Source organism: Polypterus senegalus, chromosome 5 (genome assembly GCF_016835505.1).
Source record: "Polypterus senegalus isolate Bchr_013 chromosome 5, ASM1683550v1, whole genome shotgun sequence".
Taxonomy (NCBI): Eukaryota; Metazoa; Chordata; class Cladistia; order Polypteriformes; family Polypteridae; genus Polypterus; species Polypterus senegalus.
This window is the reverse complement of record NC_053158.1, coordinates 63,622,990-63,641,720: the sequence shown is the minus strand read 5'-3', so window position 1 is coordinate 63,641,720 and position 18,731 is coordinate 63,622,990. Positions and strand designations below refer to the sequence as shown.

General features: G+C 38.7%; 1 protein-coding gene across 5 annotated transcripts in view; it reads left to right on the top strand.

Annotated features, from left to right (window-relative positions):
* impact (impact RWD domain protein) overlaps positions 1–18,731 on the top strand; it is a 417,506-nt gene that overhangs the window by 300,191 nt on the left and 98,584 nt on the right. For all 5 annotated transcript variants that reach the window (XM_039754714.1, XM_039754711.1, XM_039754713.1 and 2 more), the window contains one exon: positions 14,959–15,049. In XM_039754714.1, the coding sequence (XP_039610648.1) occupies positions 14,959–15,049 (91 nt within the window). The remainder of the gene's footprint in view (positions 1–14,958; positions 15,050–18,731) is intronic.

Genomic DNA, 18,731 nt, shown 5'->3' with positions numbered 1-18,731 from the left:
GAAATGACACTGGGCTAACGTCAGAGTTCCATATGTCACGTATAATGCTTATAGAGGTTGCATTACCTCCAAAGAGGGCTCGCATAGAAGATGATACAGTAGGTTACGTCTCCTTTAGTGCCACTTCTGAAAAAAATCATCTGATTTATGAGGTATGTCCTACTGACAAATTAAATTAGAGAAATCTAGACTTTCTGCAGTAAAATTGTTGGACATCTAAAACAGTGAGCTCCATTATTTTATTCATAATGCCCTTTTATTTCAGGCATTCACAGCCTTATTTGTGTGTCTTTTCATACACTGTGATTACTGATGACTGGTGCAGAACTGGTGCATTAGTTATTATACTACTCTCACTGCACTGCTCAAAGTGTTGTAACTGCTTGGTTGTATCAAATTAATTTTGCTAGACATCTTTACTTTCACTTCAACCACATTTTCTGTAGCAAGTGTTACAGCTAGAAATTTATACACATTTCTGCACAGCTGAGATTTTTTCAGACCTTTTCATTTAGAACAACCTTCTGTTACTGTGAATGATCTCTCCTTAACATACTCTACCTCAGAGAATTAGCAGGCCACTCGGCTATTTATTAGTTGCTCACTAATATCACAGTTGGAAGGAGAAATGTCTGATTTTGATCTTGGGCTATTTGATTCATACACCACAAATATATAATATTTATGCCACTTTGCAATCCTTTTTAAGGGGTGTATTAATCAGGCAAATGAACATGGTGACCATCCTCAGAGATTCACTAAAAATCTTAGAATACAATCAAGTAGAAATTCTCATCTCTTAGAAATTAAGTTTTAGTTTGAGAAAATGCCAGTATCACTGGATAAAATAAGATTTAATCTCAATATTTTAATATTCTAAGACTGTAGACAGTATGTTTCATCTGCCTATCCCCCAGTACTAACAAGTGAAATCTAACATAACTCATTGACTGTTGTGTTTTGTTATAGTTTTAATAAATGTTACTATTGAGATGATTCTGTAAAATATAAACACTTTAATACAATTCTTCGTTACTGAATAATGACAACACTGTGTACAATATCAAAAAGAAATCAGTAAGATTCATTTTAGTTTTCATGGCTTCTAATCATAACTGCAGTTACTTTCCAAGTATTCAATTTCAAAATATGATTTAAATATTTCTTGGGGGCAGAGAGGAATGGGGTAAGAAATTAGCTCATATTCCAATTATTTGTCTGTGTTGCAGGTTTATCTTGTACATCTGCTAATGAAGCAGCAGCTCTTTCTCCTACCTTAGCCATTATTTATTCCAGCAGGACTAATGCAAGTATTGCAAGACTTTCTAATTGAAACATTCTATTCATAAATGCATTTTTAGGAAAAGTCTCTTGATTTTTCTATGAGCTAAAAAAGCATTCAGTTGTCTTGCCTTTTTTAACATTTAAGAGCCTCGCATTTGGGACTTTGATGAATTACATTAGGAGGCTGATGCTTGTGTGCCTCAATAAGCCTTACACTACATTGTCTAAAGATTTATGCTCCTTGCAGGGGAAAAGGAATAGCTGAATGTAACTGGTAAAACTGGACCCTCTCATTGAGCAAGGACTAGGAGTGGTTAGGCTCAGACTTCAAAATCTGTCTGGATCTGCCATGTGTGTTTACACTCACAAGGTAAAGGATAAAGGTCAGGGCAATGCCAGTTGAATGGATTCAGAGTTGGACCTATCCAGTCATAGTAGACCTTTGCAGTGGAAACCAGCACTTAGGATGTGTAATGCATTTCTCAGGCAGCAAGCAGCTCGAACTTTGGCTGACAAATACTGGCTATGTGTAGTTGAACTCACTCACTCGGGTGTTGCCCTAAGGTGTAAGAGGCACCAGATCAGTGTGAGGCAGAGCCTAAATTAATAGATGGTATTGGGTTCATCGTGGTGGCTGAGGTTATGGTGGTTAAAAAATTCTGTAATAGGAAGATTGCAGGAGTGGATGAGAGCCCATCAGCAGTTGTTAATACAGCAGGATATTATTGGAATGTTTTGCCTTTAGACTGGTAGTCTGGTATAGGGTGACAAGAGGGTGTGCTTCAGTTACAGCGGGATTCAAACTCCTCTGCCTTCCAGGGAAAGTCTATTCCTAGAATGGAGGCACTAACTGATAATGGAAACGGGGATGCAGCAGGAACAATGGGGATTTTATCCTAGATGTGGAATAGTTCACCAAAACTTTATCCTTCAACACATATTTGGAGGACATGCTACTTTGCCAATTAGTGTCTACATGTGCTTTGTTGATTTCAAAACAAACAAAGTTTGGGGTTCTGGAGCCTCTTCTGCAAACCGTCCAAGTGAAAGTTGTGTTTTTGTATTTTTCTTTTAAGACTTCATTCAGAGCAGGTGTGGAAATTTGTCAAGGGTGCATTTTGACTCTTGCCCTGATTTTTCAGTTTGGGGACCTCATTACTGCATCACTAATGTTTGCCTATAATATTACCCTCTTTGGCTTTATCGGATTGAAATATTTTGTGTGATGTATTTGTGATAAGAATTTGCATCTCAGAATCTGAGGTCATGGTCTGATCCAGAAAAACAGTGGCTTGTTCCCTTTTAATCTATGATAATAACAATGTCCTAAGTGGGTAAATTCTTGTTCACAAGTAAGTATGGAGCCGATTGTAAGATTGACCAGTGAATAAGTGCTGCAGTAGCAGTTTTGCTGACCTTGGTAATGGAAGGTCCTCACACAAAGCTTTCAGTTTACTAGTCACTCTAAGTCACCATCTTTGCCAATGTATGCCTAAATCACCATGAAGAGCTCAGAAGTATTGGGAGGGGGAGGCTCAGAACAGAACTGGTACTGAAGGAGATTTGGCCATGTAATAATCATGATAGCCCCTGGACACCTCCCTTTTTAGGGTATACAAGGCATATGCAGCTGATGGAGAGGTTATACCTCTCAAATGGCTTGGGAGCATGTTAAAATTTTCTAGCAGGGTTTAGAATAAGTTGCTGAGGAATATTGTACAGTACCATGATCTGCTCAGCTCAGTGTATTGCTACTTCAACTGTCATCAGTATTAGTTGAGAAAATGGTGCTGTTGATGAGTACATTTAATAAACAGATTTCTAGAATGTGGGAAGGAAAATCCATAGGAACATAGGGAGGACATGCAGACTCTACATCAGTGTTTTTCAAACTCGGTCCTGTGGCCCCCCTGCAGATTTTTGTTCCAACCAGCTTCTGTTTTTAATTGGACTCCTGGGCTAATTATGTTTTATTTCCCAAGTGCTGTGTTTTGGGAACGATATAGAAATTAGACCAGTCCTAACATTCCAATTCAAATTGAAAACCCTTCTCTTTTTGGTTACATTGAGAATTACACGTAATTTTGTTTTTTACTTTGACACATTTCATTTTCTTATTCATAAGTCTGATTAATTTCCTGTTCTTTGGCATTTCTCCCCTCTTATGTATTAACGTCTGTGTACACTTAACTGCTCTGTTTGATTCTCTTTATTTTGTAATTTTGCTTTACTTGTTTCCTGAGTCTTTATACGTGAATCACATTTTGAATTTAACCTTTTAGGGTAAAACATAGGTTTGGAGTTCAAACAATTGGATCCACTCCTGTGTATTTGTGAATAAAATGATTGATAAAACAGTTGCTAAATTTTACTGATTCCCTGCAGTAGATATTTAATAAATCTCAAGGCAGCCAGGAAACAATAGTAAAAAAGAAGAATTATTATTATTATCTTATTTTGTGTTTTAACAGATGGCATTTCTTTTATCATGTCTGCGTCTGTTGATATTTCAAAGAAAAATGTCTGTGTGAGTTGGAGTCACAGATAATGCTGTCAAATCCGAAAACAGAGGTGTCTGACTCCATTTAAATAAACCTAAATGTTGACAAACACTATTATTGTCTTTTATTATTGTACAGTTTAAAAGAGAGAGAAAAACATGGCATATTGTAAAACCAAAACTATTCACATTGTGGGAAAACCAAAGCAACTACCCCCAAATTGCAATAATGTAATGTTCGAAATATGGTGATAATAAGACCTAGAATGAAAAGGCACATTTTCATTCTTATAGCAAAATAATTGAAGGGTATAGGTTATATATATTTATTGATATGTTTTCTAAACCAACTTTTTCCTTTTGTAAGTTGAAAGGAGCCATAGCAGCATCATGTACATGGCAGAAAACAGAAGACACGATTACAGGTGGTTTATTGCAGGGTACACTCACCCACCAGCCCACATTCAATTACACAGGTTCAGTTTTGGGGGACATTACTTTTAAAAGTAACTTAGTTGCATTACTCATTACTTCTATAAAAGTAACTAAATATATTACATATTTAGTTTCTCTTCTTTTGTATGGAAAAACTGCACATTTCACTGTTCGGCATTTGTTATTAACACTAGAATTACCAGAGCCTACAAAAAAACTCGTAAATCCGTCCCACCTTAAATCACTTCTCACCTCTCCGCCAGCGTCTTTTGTCATCTAAATGTGCTGATAAAAATCAGGCTGCAAGCAGCCAGCTATTCCATCCCCCCACCAACTTAGAACGTGCACAAACTTCTCCCAGCTCATGCCTTGATTGATTTTCTGGGAGTGAAGTGGAGTTTTAGAGTGTAAATAATAGATTGTTGTTTGGAACACACGCATTTCATGCCTGTTCCTTTTCTACAGTAATCTGTGTAAACACATTGTTAAAACAGAAACGTTTTTTATATTCTAGTAGTAGATGACAAAATGTAGGCATAAACTATATAATGTATGAAGCCTGAAGTCCAAATATCAAAAGAAATATTTTCACAGAAGGTACAAATCTAACACAATTGCGCAAACAAAAAGCCGCCCTAACATGCGACATTGATACTTAATTATTCTGACTGCCTCCGTGGTGCAATAGACTCAGCTGCCGACTGGGAATCAAAACGTTGTGAGTTCGATCCTGCACCTCTCCATTTTGAGAAGTAAACTACTCTTAGTCTTACTATTTTAGAATAAAAACATACATTTGATTTCAGTCTGTAACAGCCAGTGTAATTTATGCTACTTGTAAAGGTTAGCTTTGTTTTTTTGTTTTTTTTAGTCAGTTTTATTATCTCGGCCGTGTTCACAAGCCCAAACACACCCCACCCCCGCATCTGATACTGCTGTTTTCACATAGACGCGCTGTAACAGAGGTAAACTCAGCTCCCTTCTACATCGGAGCAAGAATGCACATACCATTGCTTGCATACTAAAGTGTCAGCAGGCACTTTTCGTGGCATTACACACATTTTTGCACATGCCCTCTGCACACTACTTGTGACTTTAGGCTTTAGGAAGTAAGTAAATAAATAAAGGTAAATCGTGTCATAAAATGATTTCTTCAAAACGTCGAAACAAACAATGATCTATTATTTCCACTCTAAAACTCCACTTCACTCCCAGAAAATCAATCAAGGCATGATCGGGGAGAAGTTTGTGCACGTTCTAAGTCGGTGTGGGGATGGAATAGATGGATAGATAGATAGATAGATAGATACTTTATTAATCCCAAGGGGAAATTCACAATAGCCGGCTGCTTTGCAGCCTGATTTTTATCAGCACATTTAGATGACAAAAGACGCTGGTGGAGAGCTTTGAACGATTTTAAGAAGCGATTTAAGGTGGGACGGATTTACGAGTTTTTTCGTAGGCTCTGGTAATTCTAGTGTTAAATCCTAAGCACTTCAACTTTCATGAAGCTGACCAGAAACGCAGCCTAATGTGACCATTTTCTTGTGTTTTATAAATACGGTAATGCCCCAGGGTCCTGATCTGAGAGCAACACATAGTGGGCGCAGACACAGCACTAAAGAGCCCTGTGGTTGTATCTCCAGGCCAGCTTCTAAAGCACTTGAGTTTCCTTGCCTTACACCCAGTGCAACTGCCATGATCCCTGGCTCCCTGTGATCCTATACTGGCTAGATAAAATTTACTCCTCAGTACATGCTGGATTAAATGTATACTTTTAACTTTAGGTCTGTTCTTTTCAGTTGATTGCACACCATACATGTGCTTAACCTATTTCTCACTAGCTGTTGCCAGTCGGTAGAAGCAAGCATGTGCACAATGTTACTGTGACAGCAGCAGGCACAATCTTTGTGAAAAACAAAAGCAATGCTCCTGTGAAATAATGCAGTGTTTTTTTTTTTTGTTTTTTTTCTGCAGGAATAATGTTCCATAGTAACAAATGTTTTTGTTTTTTTTAAGTAATGCAGGTCTTTTTATTTCAAAAACATAAGCATTACGTTAAAGCATAGGTTCTTAAACTATGGGTTTGGGGCACACAGTGTCATGACTCACAGTTGTATTCAATGGGAAAGGGTTGCATGCAATTTGCAAAGTGTTTCTTGAGTAGTTTAAACAATTGGCATTGCTCCACTATTATGGTTGGTGGCGAATCTCCAAGGGGGACCTCGACCCCTCATAACTGCAGTGATTTTCCACGAAGGAAAGAACAATGGTTGTCATGGACTGGGTCTCCAAAGACACTAAGATATGCAGGATTGGATCACGAGAAAAACAAAGTTTAAGAAACTCTGCATTAAAGAGTAATATGATTATGTAATGCACATTGTTTTTAATGCAGCACTGGTCAACACTTAACATTACATGCATGTGTTAGTTATGTGGATGATGCCTGAATTTCGAGTCCAAAAACCTAATGGACAGATGAAAAACAAAAAAAAAAACACAGTGACTACAAACTACCCAACCCTTGTAGCTTCATATGTACAGTGTATATTTATTTAATTAATACATTTATATTTTCTTCTGTTTGATAATTTTTTACTGAAAATTTGTTCATATGGTAATTTAAATCATATTGATAACAGTGGTTGATTGCAAGGAAATAAGACCTTCCTCAAAATAAAAGTAAAAAAACTAATAAAGTGTGCATGTAGATCAGAACCAGCGTATAAGACCAAGGTAACATCAGTAAATTTAAAATAAACCTTTGGGACTTGTGATTCATGGAAATAGGAGGCAGAGAAACTGAAAGTAAAGAGGGGGGTTACATTAAAGAATAGAAAACAAAAGTGATTTGATTGACCTCTCTGCCAGCCCAGGGTGCTCTGAGTAATTGGTGGAACTGTGCAGAAGTTTCATTGTAAATACATTTTTTTGTTCCTGACTTTTTTTAAGTGAGTACATGCAGCATAATAAGTCAGCCAATAACTAAGAGTCCATTCCATTGAATGAGCATCCCCAGGGTGCAGTGCACTTAGACCTTCTGAGGCTGTAGCCACCAAAAATATCTGTGTGAGGACAATTCTATAACTTCATGTACAGTATGACGCAGAACCTAATTATTGAAAATGCTCAGTACAGCTTTAGAAATTTTTAAATAATAAAGAATGAACAGCCAGTTTTCCCTTTTACCTTATATAACAGATAGATAGATAGATGGATAGATACTGTATAATTCATTTTTAACATAATATATTCAATGTGCTCTATGTGCTTAATGAAGGTAGGGTTTTCATTATTATGCAGAGCCAAATCCTGATTTGAGCTGAGTGGTTCCTGTGTTTTTTTAAATGCAGAGCTTTTAATAATGCTATCCAAGAATATATGTATAAAAAGTTTCCACTGATTTTATAGAAGGTAGCCCTGTAGTAGAGAGGCCTTAGTGCCTAACCATTCTGGAGTTATAATTTTGGGCACTGCGTGTGTGAAACCTTACACATTCTTGCGAGTTAGCGTGGCTTTCCCTGCAGCTTTCCTCCCACACTTCAATGGTGTTTAGGTTCAATTAATTGGTGACCTTATATAGCTGTTCTGTAGGTATGAGAGTGAGTATGCTCTGTGATGAATTGGCACTTTTCTCAGGGCTGGTTCCTGCTTTGCAGTTGAAGAATTTGCTATTTTTTGTGATTGTAGCCATTCTGTGACAGTTGGGGTAATGTTTTTGTACATTACTATAGCCTGTAAATGTAGTCATTTTATATAATCAATCAATCAATCAATCAACATTTATTTATATAGCACATATTCATACAAAAAAATGTAGCTCAAAGTGCTTTACAAAATGAATAGAAAAATAGAAGACACAATAAAAAATAAACATAAGTCAACATTAATTAACATAGAATAAGAGTAAGGTCCGATGGCCAGGGTGGACAGAAAAACAAAAAAAAACTCCAAAAGCTGGAGAAAAAATAAAATCTGTAGGGGTTCCAGACCAAGAGACCGCCCAGTCCCCTCTGGGCATTCTACCTAACATAAATCATCATATTTTCATGGAAGGACCTGATGATGATGGTCACGTAGACTTCTGGCTTTCAGTCCATCATTGTTGGAGCATCATGATGCTTTGAGTAGGTGGTGGTGGCGCAGGCCGCCACCACAAAGAAACCGGAAAAAGAAACAGAAGAGAGAGTAGGGGTCAGTACGGATTTTAGAGCCACCATGAATAGTTATTATGAAGAATTGAACATACAGAGTATCAGGATTATGTTAAAGTGAAGTTATAAAAAGGCCATGTTAAAGTAATGTGTTTTCAGCAGTGTTTTAAATTGCTCCACTGTATTTGCCTGGCGAATTCCTATCGGCAGGCTATTCCAGATTTTAGGTGCATAGCAGCAGAAGGCCGCCTCACCACTTCTTTTAAGTTTAGCTTTTGGAATTATAAGGAGACACTCATTTGAAGATCTAAGGTTACGATTTGGAATATAACGTGTCAGGCATTCCGATATATAAGATGGAGCGAGATTATTTAAGGCTTTATAAACCATAAGCAGTATTTTAAAGTCAATCCTGAATGACACAGGCAACCAGTGTAGTGACATCAAAACTGGAGAAATGTGTTCGGATTTTCTTTTCCCAGTTAGGATTCTAGCAGCTGCATTCTGCACTCGTTGCAAATGATTTATGATTTAGATAGATCTATCTATCTAAACCATCTAAGTGCATTATATAAAATGACTACATTTACAGGCTATAGTAATGTACAAAAAGTAGGCAGTTTTTGAAACATCCATGGAACTCTAACCGGCTGGAGCAGATTTGACGCTTTAATAAAAAGTTCAAATGGCCTGGAGAGGTTTTTTAAGTTGTATGAGAAGAGAAACTTGATACTGTTGCCAATAAAAAACTAAACATGTATGTTAGTTTTATGTCTTTACCTAACTCATTAAGGTCAGGTTTGGCGAGCATGTACTGGTACAGCGCTTTGCCGCACCCACCACATGACAAAACAGCACAGGATCATGGTTGGCAACCCACCAGGCAGACACACAGTCCAGTCCCACCCTCCAGAAATGACCCTATATCTGCCGTAGCCAGTGTGTTATGTGGGCGTCCCCTTGCCCTGGTCCAGCCACTCAGGAAATCGTGCCACATGGCCGTAGTGCCATAACTGACACTCCCTCACAATGCAGGTAATGTGCCTCATTTGCGAACCTCTAACTCATAAAACAGACAGTAAATTCTGAAGTCAGTTGTGTAACTTGTCGGTGGGTGAAGAACGACAATATTAGCTGAAGATACCAAGCCAGAAGTCTTGCAGGGCCAAACATATTAAACATTCATCTGTAATCAACCATGAATGACTCTGGAGAAAAAGTAGGTGGGATTAATTAGATGGCGTATTCAGTTTGAAATTATAAACCAATCAAACACCTCATTAAGGTGGAGCTCAGATTAGAGAGACTGCTTTGGAACTACAGACTGGGATATCCTGCTGGGGTCATATAGTGAGAACATTGAAGACGCTGTTGAATGCACAACTGATTACATCAACTTCTGTATGGACATTGTATTTCCAGTAAGAACAGTATGCTGCTATGCTAACAACAAGCCATAGATTACAAGTGACATCAAAGGCCTTTTGGACCAGAAGAAAAGGGCTTTTAAAGACGATGATCAGCATGAGCTCAAGTGCGTGCAGAAGGAACTCCGAGTCCAGTTCAGGGCGGCGAAAGAGCAGTACAGGAGAAAGCTGGAGCAGAAGTTGCAGAACAACAGCATGAAGGAAGTGTGGGATGGGATGAAGATTATCACTGGCTGCAGCTCAAAGCGGGGTGCCACCAAACCAAATGAACAACTTCTTTAATAGGTTTAATCACCCCAACCCACTCTCACCTCAGAGTACTGCATCCTCCAACCATCCTTCTGCTGATACCAGCATAGGTGAGACATGCACACCCACAATTACAGCAGCCCATGCGAGCAGAGAGCTGAGAAGACTTCGTGCCAGCAAAGCAACGGGTCCAGATGGTGTATCGCCACGACTGCTGAAGGCCTGTGCGTTGGAACTGGGGAGTTCTCTACAGCGCATCTTCAACCTGAGCCTGGAACAGGGGAGAGTCCCAAGGCTTTGGAAAACATCTTGTATCACTCCCGTCCCAAAGATATCACATCCTAGTGAGATGAATGACTTCCGCCCTGTTGCTCTGATGTCACATCTGATGAAGACCACCTGAGGTCACAGGTCCGCCATGCCCTCGACCCTCTGCAGTTCACATACCAGGAGAAGGTGGGAGTGAAGGATGCCATCATCTATATGCTACACCAATCCCTCTCCCACTTGGACAGAGGCAGTGGTGCTATAAGAATTATGTTTTTGGACTTCTCTAGCGCCTTCAACACCATCCAACCTCTGCTCCTTAGAGACAAGCTGACTGAGATGGGAGTAGACTCACACCTGGTGGCATGGATCGTGGACTATCTTACAGACAGACCTCAATATGTGCGTTTTGGGAACTGCAGGTCGGACATTGTGGTCAGCAACCCAGGGGCTGCAGGGGACTGTACTTTCTCCGGTCCTGTTCAATCTATATACATCAGACTTCCAATATGAGTCCTGCCACATGCAAAAGTTTGCTGATGACACTGCTAACGTGGGCTGCATCAGGAGTGGGCAGGAGGAGGAGTAAAGGAAGCTAATCAAAGAATTTGTTAAATGGTGCGACTCAAACCACTTACACCTTAACACCAGCAAGACCAAGGAGCTGGTGGTGGATTTTAGGAGGCCCCTCATGGACCCTGTGATCATCAGAGGTGACTGTGTGCAGAGGGTGCAGACCTTTAAATATCTGGGAGTGCAACTGGATGACAAATTGGACTGGACTGCCAATACTGATGCTCTGTGCAAGAAAGATCAGAGCCGACTATACTTTCTTAGAAGGTTGGCGTCCTTCAACATCTGCAATAAGATGCTGCAGATGTTCTACCAGACGGTTGTTGCAAGTGCCCGCTTCTACACGGTGGTGTGCTGGGGAGGCAGCATAAAGATGAAAGACGCCTCACGCCTGGACAAACTTGTTAAGAAGGCAGGCTGTATTGTAGGAGTAAAGTTGGACAGTTTAACATTAAGCAAACTCCTGTCAATCATGAAGAATCCACTGCATCCACTGAACAGTGTCATCTCCAGGCAGAGGAGTAGCTTCAGTGACAGACTGAGAAGATCGTTCCTCCCCCACACTATGCGACTCCTCAATTCCATCCAGGGGAGTAAATGCTAACATTACTCAAAGTTATTGTCTGCTTTTACATACATTTTTATTACTGTTTAATTTAATATTGTTTTTTGTATCAGTATACTGCTGCTGGATTATGTGAATTTCCCCTTGGGATTAATAAAGTATCTATCTATCTATCTATCTATCTATCTATCTATCTATCTATCTATCTATCTATCTATCTATCTATCTATCTATCTATCTATCTATCTATCTATCTATCTATCTATCTATCTATCTATCTATCTATCTATCTATCTATCTATCTATCTATCTATCTATCTATCTATCTAAGAAGCAAAGGGTAGTGGTGCACTTGTTAACCTGGCCTGATAGACAGCAAGCCTGTGGCCACGATGGATAAACCTCTATGGATGAAAAGTCTCTTAAAAAGACCTCTGTTGAACATGGAAATGTGTGTAGTGTTTATGCAGAGAACTCATCAAGTGCCCTGAGCATGGGAAAGCTGCTATATAATCAAATGTATTATTATTACATTTTGAAAGTAAACACAACCAGTTGCAGAGGAAAAACCCTTCTGTAAAACCAGATTTCAGTTTGACATTTGACATCACTTGTGCTACTTGTAAAAGAGAAAAGAAGCTGCCACAGGCCGTGTGCAGTGTCTGTCACTTTCCATTATGCAGATATTGCTGCGGTCAATGTGAGGTTGAAACAAATGGCAGCTACATGAATTGTAAAAATGCTTTCCAACTGAACAGGGGATTATCACGCCCATTTCAACGGAGGTGACAAGAAATGCCATTAAGCAATATTTCAATAAAAGAGCCTCAGGTGATGTAATTTTCAGTCCTTAGTACACCCAAAACAGTAAATGAGCCTAACAACCCTGACACAGTTCAGTAGAACCATGAATGAGGCTGCACAGCATCCAACATCTCACTGAAAGTCCAAACGAATAACTAAAGTTAACATTACAATCTAATGAGAACTGCCAGATATGCCATACCAGAATATAGATGCAGCATTTCAACACAAAGTGTGTACTGTATATATAGACCACAGTGCTTATCTAAAAACATTATTTGCTGCTGCAGTACTGAAAGTGACAGCAATATATATAAATATATGATTAAGATTCAAGTATAGAGCTTTTGAATTGTAATTTTACCTTTCTGTTTCCTCTCGGTTTCAAGTTTTTAGTTCAGTTTCATTTGGCTCTCTCCTTGTATTTCCATTGATATTTTAAGTATTTCTCTAATGAATGAGTAGAAATATATAGAAATGCAACCCTGAATGTTTAAATTTCACAGACTAGAGGAAATTGGGTTTGGCCCCATGAGACTACCAATTCACCATAATATGTCCAGGCCTCTGCAAAGCTGAACTGGATAACCAAGTTAAAAATGCTGCCTCGTAAAGTTATCATGTGTTTTTTTTATTTTACAGATTTTTCCATTGCTTCAGCATATTACCTAAATTACAAAATTGTAATGTCAACATAACCCCACATGTTCATTTCCAAACTTTGTTTCTTTTAGCTTAGCCTCTCCCATTGTGTTGTTAAATTACATTCTTGTTATGTGTAAGCAGCACATTTTTGGTGTCCTACTTGAAATGGTCATTTTTCAAATGTTTGACTTGAACTACACATCAAGAAAGTCAAATCCATGAAGAACACAGATAATGATCTCATTTGTGGTTCAGTATTCACTGCTGGCAATAATTATACTCGTTGTGAAAGGCACTATAAAGGGGTTTTCTAAGTAATGATGTACCACTACCAATCAACTAGTACTAGTTTTTTTTGCTCTTCAGATACAATCATCAGACATTTTTCAAGGGGATTGTATTATGATGATTTTATGACACAAATAATTTCAAGCCAGGGTATGGATTTATAGGTCTTGTGACCATTGGGGCGATGCTCTCGAACAGACCTCACACTTGGAATGACTAACTGACATGCCAGACTTCTAGTAACAATGGATTTAGCACAGGAAGTAAAGGCCTCTGGCAGGTACAGGGCCCACGTTTACATAAAAAGAAAACAAATGCTAAGACACTACAATGTCTAGCTCCCCAATATTTCATCCCCTGCCTACCTTTCTCCTTCACTGTCCGATCTCACCAGTATCTCTTATTTGTCTTTCTCTTCTTCTCCACCTCTTTGCCAGGCAGGCTCCTCGTGTCCACTTCGCTGCTGACTCCAAGCTCTCCTGGCAGAAGAAAGATAGTTTCTTTTAGAGTGTAGCTTTTGACTACTTCCTGAGTGAGAGCCAATTGCCTGACCAACAATTCTGGTTCATCCAAGTTTTGAATTTTTAATCTTAATTAAACTACTAAATTATAGTGATTCCTTAATGAACAACCCACATGATACTGATAAAGTGCTATAACTATCTTGTGTGTATGAATGTGTCTTATGCTGAACTAGTATCAAGTCCAGGTCTCTTTACTGCCTTTGCTACAACCTCACAGGGTTTCAGAGGGACAATTTATTCTTTAGTCAGCCTACTGTATGTAACAGCATGTCTTTGGAAGACAGAGGAAAAAAAGCCCATACAAACATATGCAGATAAACCAAACTCACAATAATGGAACCACGGCCAGGAATCAAGCAAGACCCCAAGAACTGCATGGCTGCTTAGCTTGTAATTGTCTTTCCTGCTAACTGTTGCTCTGTTACCTTTTCCTCATACCCACATAAATTTGTCCGGCGCCTTCAAGAGCTGTTCTGCTAAACTGACAAACTCTCACAACCCCCTCTCTTCTTCTGCTGTCAACAAGCACTGCCAGCCGTCATCTACTGTTGTGATTGGCAGCTACAGTCATCTCAGCTACAGCAGCACCGTGCCAGTAGTGCCCACTGTGATCCACTTCTGCCGAAGTAGTGCCCCTTAGGTTAAACCTTTCCACTGCTGATTAGTAACAGATGTGATGTATTATGAAAGAACAGACACACATGGGTTTTAAAATACTTAATCATTTAATCAGTTTAATCAGTTTTATTATAGTAAACATACAATTACAAACTTAAATAAAATGCTTACAGAAATCCCTGACAAGGATTTTTTTAATCAAAACTAATCATTTTACTGTCATTGACAATGGCATATGAAGGACACTATTACTGTTACACATTGACCAGGTGGAAATAACACAACCAAGCATTGGAAATTCAGTGATATCACTGCGGTTTTTGAATCCATGTTGACTTGATTGTGAAACATGAAACATATACTATACACCAAACGGTGCTAAACCTTTTAAATTCATGTATTTTAGCTAATCTTTGATCACTTTCAAAATCAGCATGATAAAACACCTTAAGATTCAGGCTGAAAGCACATCTCTTGTACAGCAACTACTCTCAAAAAGTGCATGGACTTAAAAGATACAGTAAGTGGTTCAGTTGAGCTTTTAAATATAAACCATTAGGAATATAAATATTATAGTATCAATGCATATTTTGCAATACTGTGTTCATATTTGTTTTTATAGAATATATTGTGAGGACAAGCAGACCTTCTTACAAGATTGTGAAGATGATGGAGAAACAGCAGCTGGGGGGAGGCTGCTTCATTTATTACAGGTACATAAGTGGTTTATGTTTTTATTTATGCTTTTTGTGTTTATAATTTAGATAAGATCAATTCAGATTGATTAAGACAGAATTCATTACGATTCCATGTACATTAGAGGTGGAGATTATAATTTTTAGAATAAAAATACATTCTTTCAAACTTTTTCACAAATATCACTTTTTATTTTTAAAGCCTTTGTGATGGAGGGGCACCTCTATGTATCATCTAATCTCTGAACAAAGAGTGCCAGAAGCAATCTCCATATCAAAAATAATGATTTTTAATACACAAAATACAGGGTAGGTTAAATAGCAGGATAATACAAAGGTAACAATAGAATGAACTGAGAGAAAAGCGTTGTTGCTCAGGTCCTATAAGGGTTGCTACACTGAGAATGCTTACTCACACGCTGACACAAGCATCACTAGACAATCTGCCAGTTACCTCCTGGTAGCCTTCTCTTCATTAACTGTGCCAGGTGAGCCTTTATACCAACTCACCTCACTGTATGTTCAAAGATCCTCAGACTAAAGTGTGGTATCATACACTGCCCTGGAGTAAACGCCCACAGTAAGTCCTGTGACAGTCCATCTAGAGATCCCCCTTGTGGCCATAAATGTCCTTGCATTCCTGAACTGCAATACATATTTAAAGGCCAGACATCTATAGTGCACCTGGTGCTTCCTTTTCACTACAATACGGCACCAAGTGTCTCTAGAGCCATAATAATAATAGTAATTATTATTATTATTACTATTTACATTTATATAGTGTTTTTCTCACTACTCAAAGTGTTTTACATAGTGAGGGGGAAGCCAATTCAACCACCACTAATGTGCAACATCCACCTGGATGATGCAATGGCAGCCATTTTGCTCCAGTATGCTCAACATACTTGAGCTCCTAGGTGGTCAAGGGGTGACAGAGATACTTAGTCAGAGGCAGGGGATAATTAGGGGATGACTAGGAGATGGAAGGCAATTTAACCTGGAGATTGGGATACACCCTACTCTTTATAAAAGATGCCAAGGGATCTTTTATGACTACAGCAAGTTAGGACCTCGATTTTAGGTCTTATCTGAAGGACTACTTTGTGCTGTCACCTGACGGGCTGCAATAGCTTCCCCTATGACTCCTGGCTGACCTACAGTTAGGTCCATGAATATTTGGACAGAGACAACTTTTTTCTAATTTTGGTTCAGTACATTACCACAATGAATTTTAAATGAAACAACTCAGATCCAGTTAAAGTGCAGACTTTCAGCTTTAACTCAGTGGGTTGAACAAAAAGATTGCATAAAATCTGAGGCAACTAAACCATTTTATTTAACACAATCCCTTTATTTCTGGGGCTCAAAAGTAATTGGACAAATTAAATAACTGGAAATAAAATGTTCATTTCTAATAATTGGTTGAAAACCCTTTGCTGGCAATGACAGCCTGAAGTCTTGAACTCATGGACATCACTAGATGCTGGGTATCCTCCTTTTTAATGCTCTGCCAGGCCTTTACTGCAGCGGCTTTCCGCTGCTGTTTGTTTGTGGGCCTTTCTGTCCGAAGTTTAGTCTTCAACAAGTGAAATGCATGCTCAATTAGGTTAAGATCAGGTGACTGACTTGGCCATTCAAGAATTTTCCACTTCTTTGCTTTAATAAACTCCTGGGTTGCTTTGGCTGTATGTTTTGGGTCATTGTCCATCTGTATCATGAAACGCCGCCCAATCAATTTGACTGCATTTAGCTGGATTTGAGCAGACAGTATGTCTCTGAACACCTCAGAATTCATTCGGCTGCTTCTGTCCTGTGTCACATCATCAATAAACACTAGTGTCCCAGTGCCACTGGCTGCCATTCACGCCAAAGCCATCACACTGCCTCCACCGTGTTTTACAGATGATGTGGTACGCTTTGGATAATGAGCTGTTCCACGCCTTCTCCATACTTTTTTCTCGCCATCATTCTGGTAGAGCCTGATCTTGGTTTCATCTATCCAAAAAACGTTTTTCCAAGACTGTGCTGGCTTTTTTAGATGTTCTTTAACAAAATCCAATCTAGCCTTTCTATTCTTGAGGCTTATGAGTGGCTTGCACCTTGCAGTGCACCCTTTGTATTTACTTTCATGCAGTCTTCTCTTTATGGTAGACTTGGATATCGATACGCCGACCCCCTGGAGAGTGTTGTTCACTTGGTTGGCTGTTGTGAAGGGGTTTCTCTTCACCATGGAAATGATTCTGCGATCATCTACCACTGTTGTCTTCCGTGGGCGTCCAGGTCTTTTTGCGTTGCTGAGTTCACCAGTGCTTGCTTTCTTTCTCAGGATGTACCAAACTGTAGATTTTGCCACTCGTAATATTGTAGCAATTTCTCGGCTGTTTTTTTCTGTTTTCGCAGCTTAAGGATGGCTTCTTTCACCTGCATGAAGAGCTCTTTTGACCGCATGTTATCTGTTCACAGCAAAATCTTCCACATGCAAGCACCACACCTCAAATCAACTCCAGGCCTTTCATCTGCTTAATTGATAAGACATAACGATGGACTTGAACACACCTGCCCATGAAATAGTCTTTGAGTCAATTGTCCAATTACTTTTGAGCCCTGAAATGAAGGGATTGTGTTGAAAAAATGCTTTAGTTGCCTCACATTTTTATGCAATCTTTTTGTTGAACCCACTGAATTAAAGCTGAAAGTCTGCAGTTCAACTGCATCTGTGCTGTTTCATTTAAAATTCATTGTGGTAATGTACAGAACCAAAATTAGAAAAAAATTGTCTCTGTCCAAATATTTATGTACCTAACTGTAGATCAGTGATCTTGAATTAAACTTTAATGGCCCGAAACCCTCTAATGGCTGCTTTGTCATGGATGTATGTGTAAGAGAAAGACAACCCTCTAGCGGTTGCTAACACACATCTCCATAATCCAGAGTGTTCTCTGTGGTTAATTTATGAGGTATGTAGCCTACTAACATTCCAGCAACAAAAATAAAGTAGGATTATCTCTGGCCCATCACTTGTTGACCTTCTGCCCCATAGCCGGACTTCACTGGCTTGACACCCTGTCACAGCTTATAAACACCGGCTGCACCAGCACTGGTTTAAAATGCCTACTTTGTGAATATCATTTAGCCAGAGATGCTGTATCTATGATATAACCTCTTGCATGTTTTTCACCTTGGTCTTGCTCCCCCTGGATTATGAAATGCATATTTCATTACTGTCAGTCATTTTTGTCACTGAGGAGAAAATGTATTCTATCTTAAAGCAGATGTGATTTTTTTTAATTTAAAAAGAAAGAGTTCAACAAATGACTGGAAAAACTCTAGTCTATTCAAAATCAAGATCTTAACTAATTTTTACTTTATTTATCATTTATTTGTTAAAGCAATTTTATTCGATCATTTTTATATATTTATTTACTTAGGTTTATCCAAAGCAATTTACAAAAGAGGTTAACATAACTGAGTAAACATCAGTTTTAGGGACTGCTTAGTAATAATATTAAAATTCATTTTATTTATATAGTGCCTTTCCGATGCTCAAGGCGCTTAGGAAGAAGTGTTACAGAACAAGGTGAAAGTTTACCATCTCAAATAAAGAACTTTAAACCAAACAGAGGACGAAACTAGTTAATCTTTCCTTAATTACAAGAATGTATGAAAGCCTTTATCAATTTTATAGATTTTCTCAGAGCAA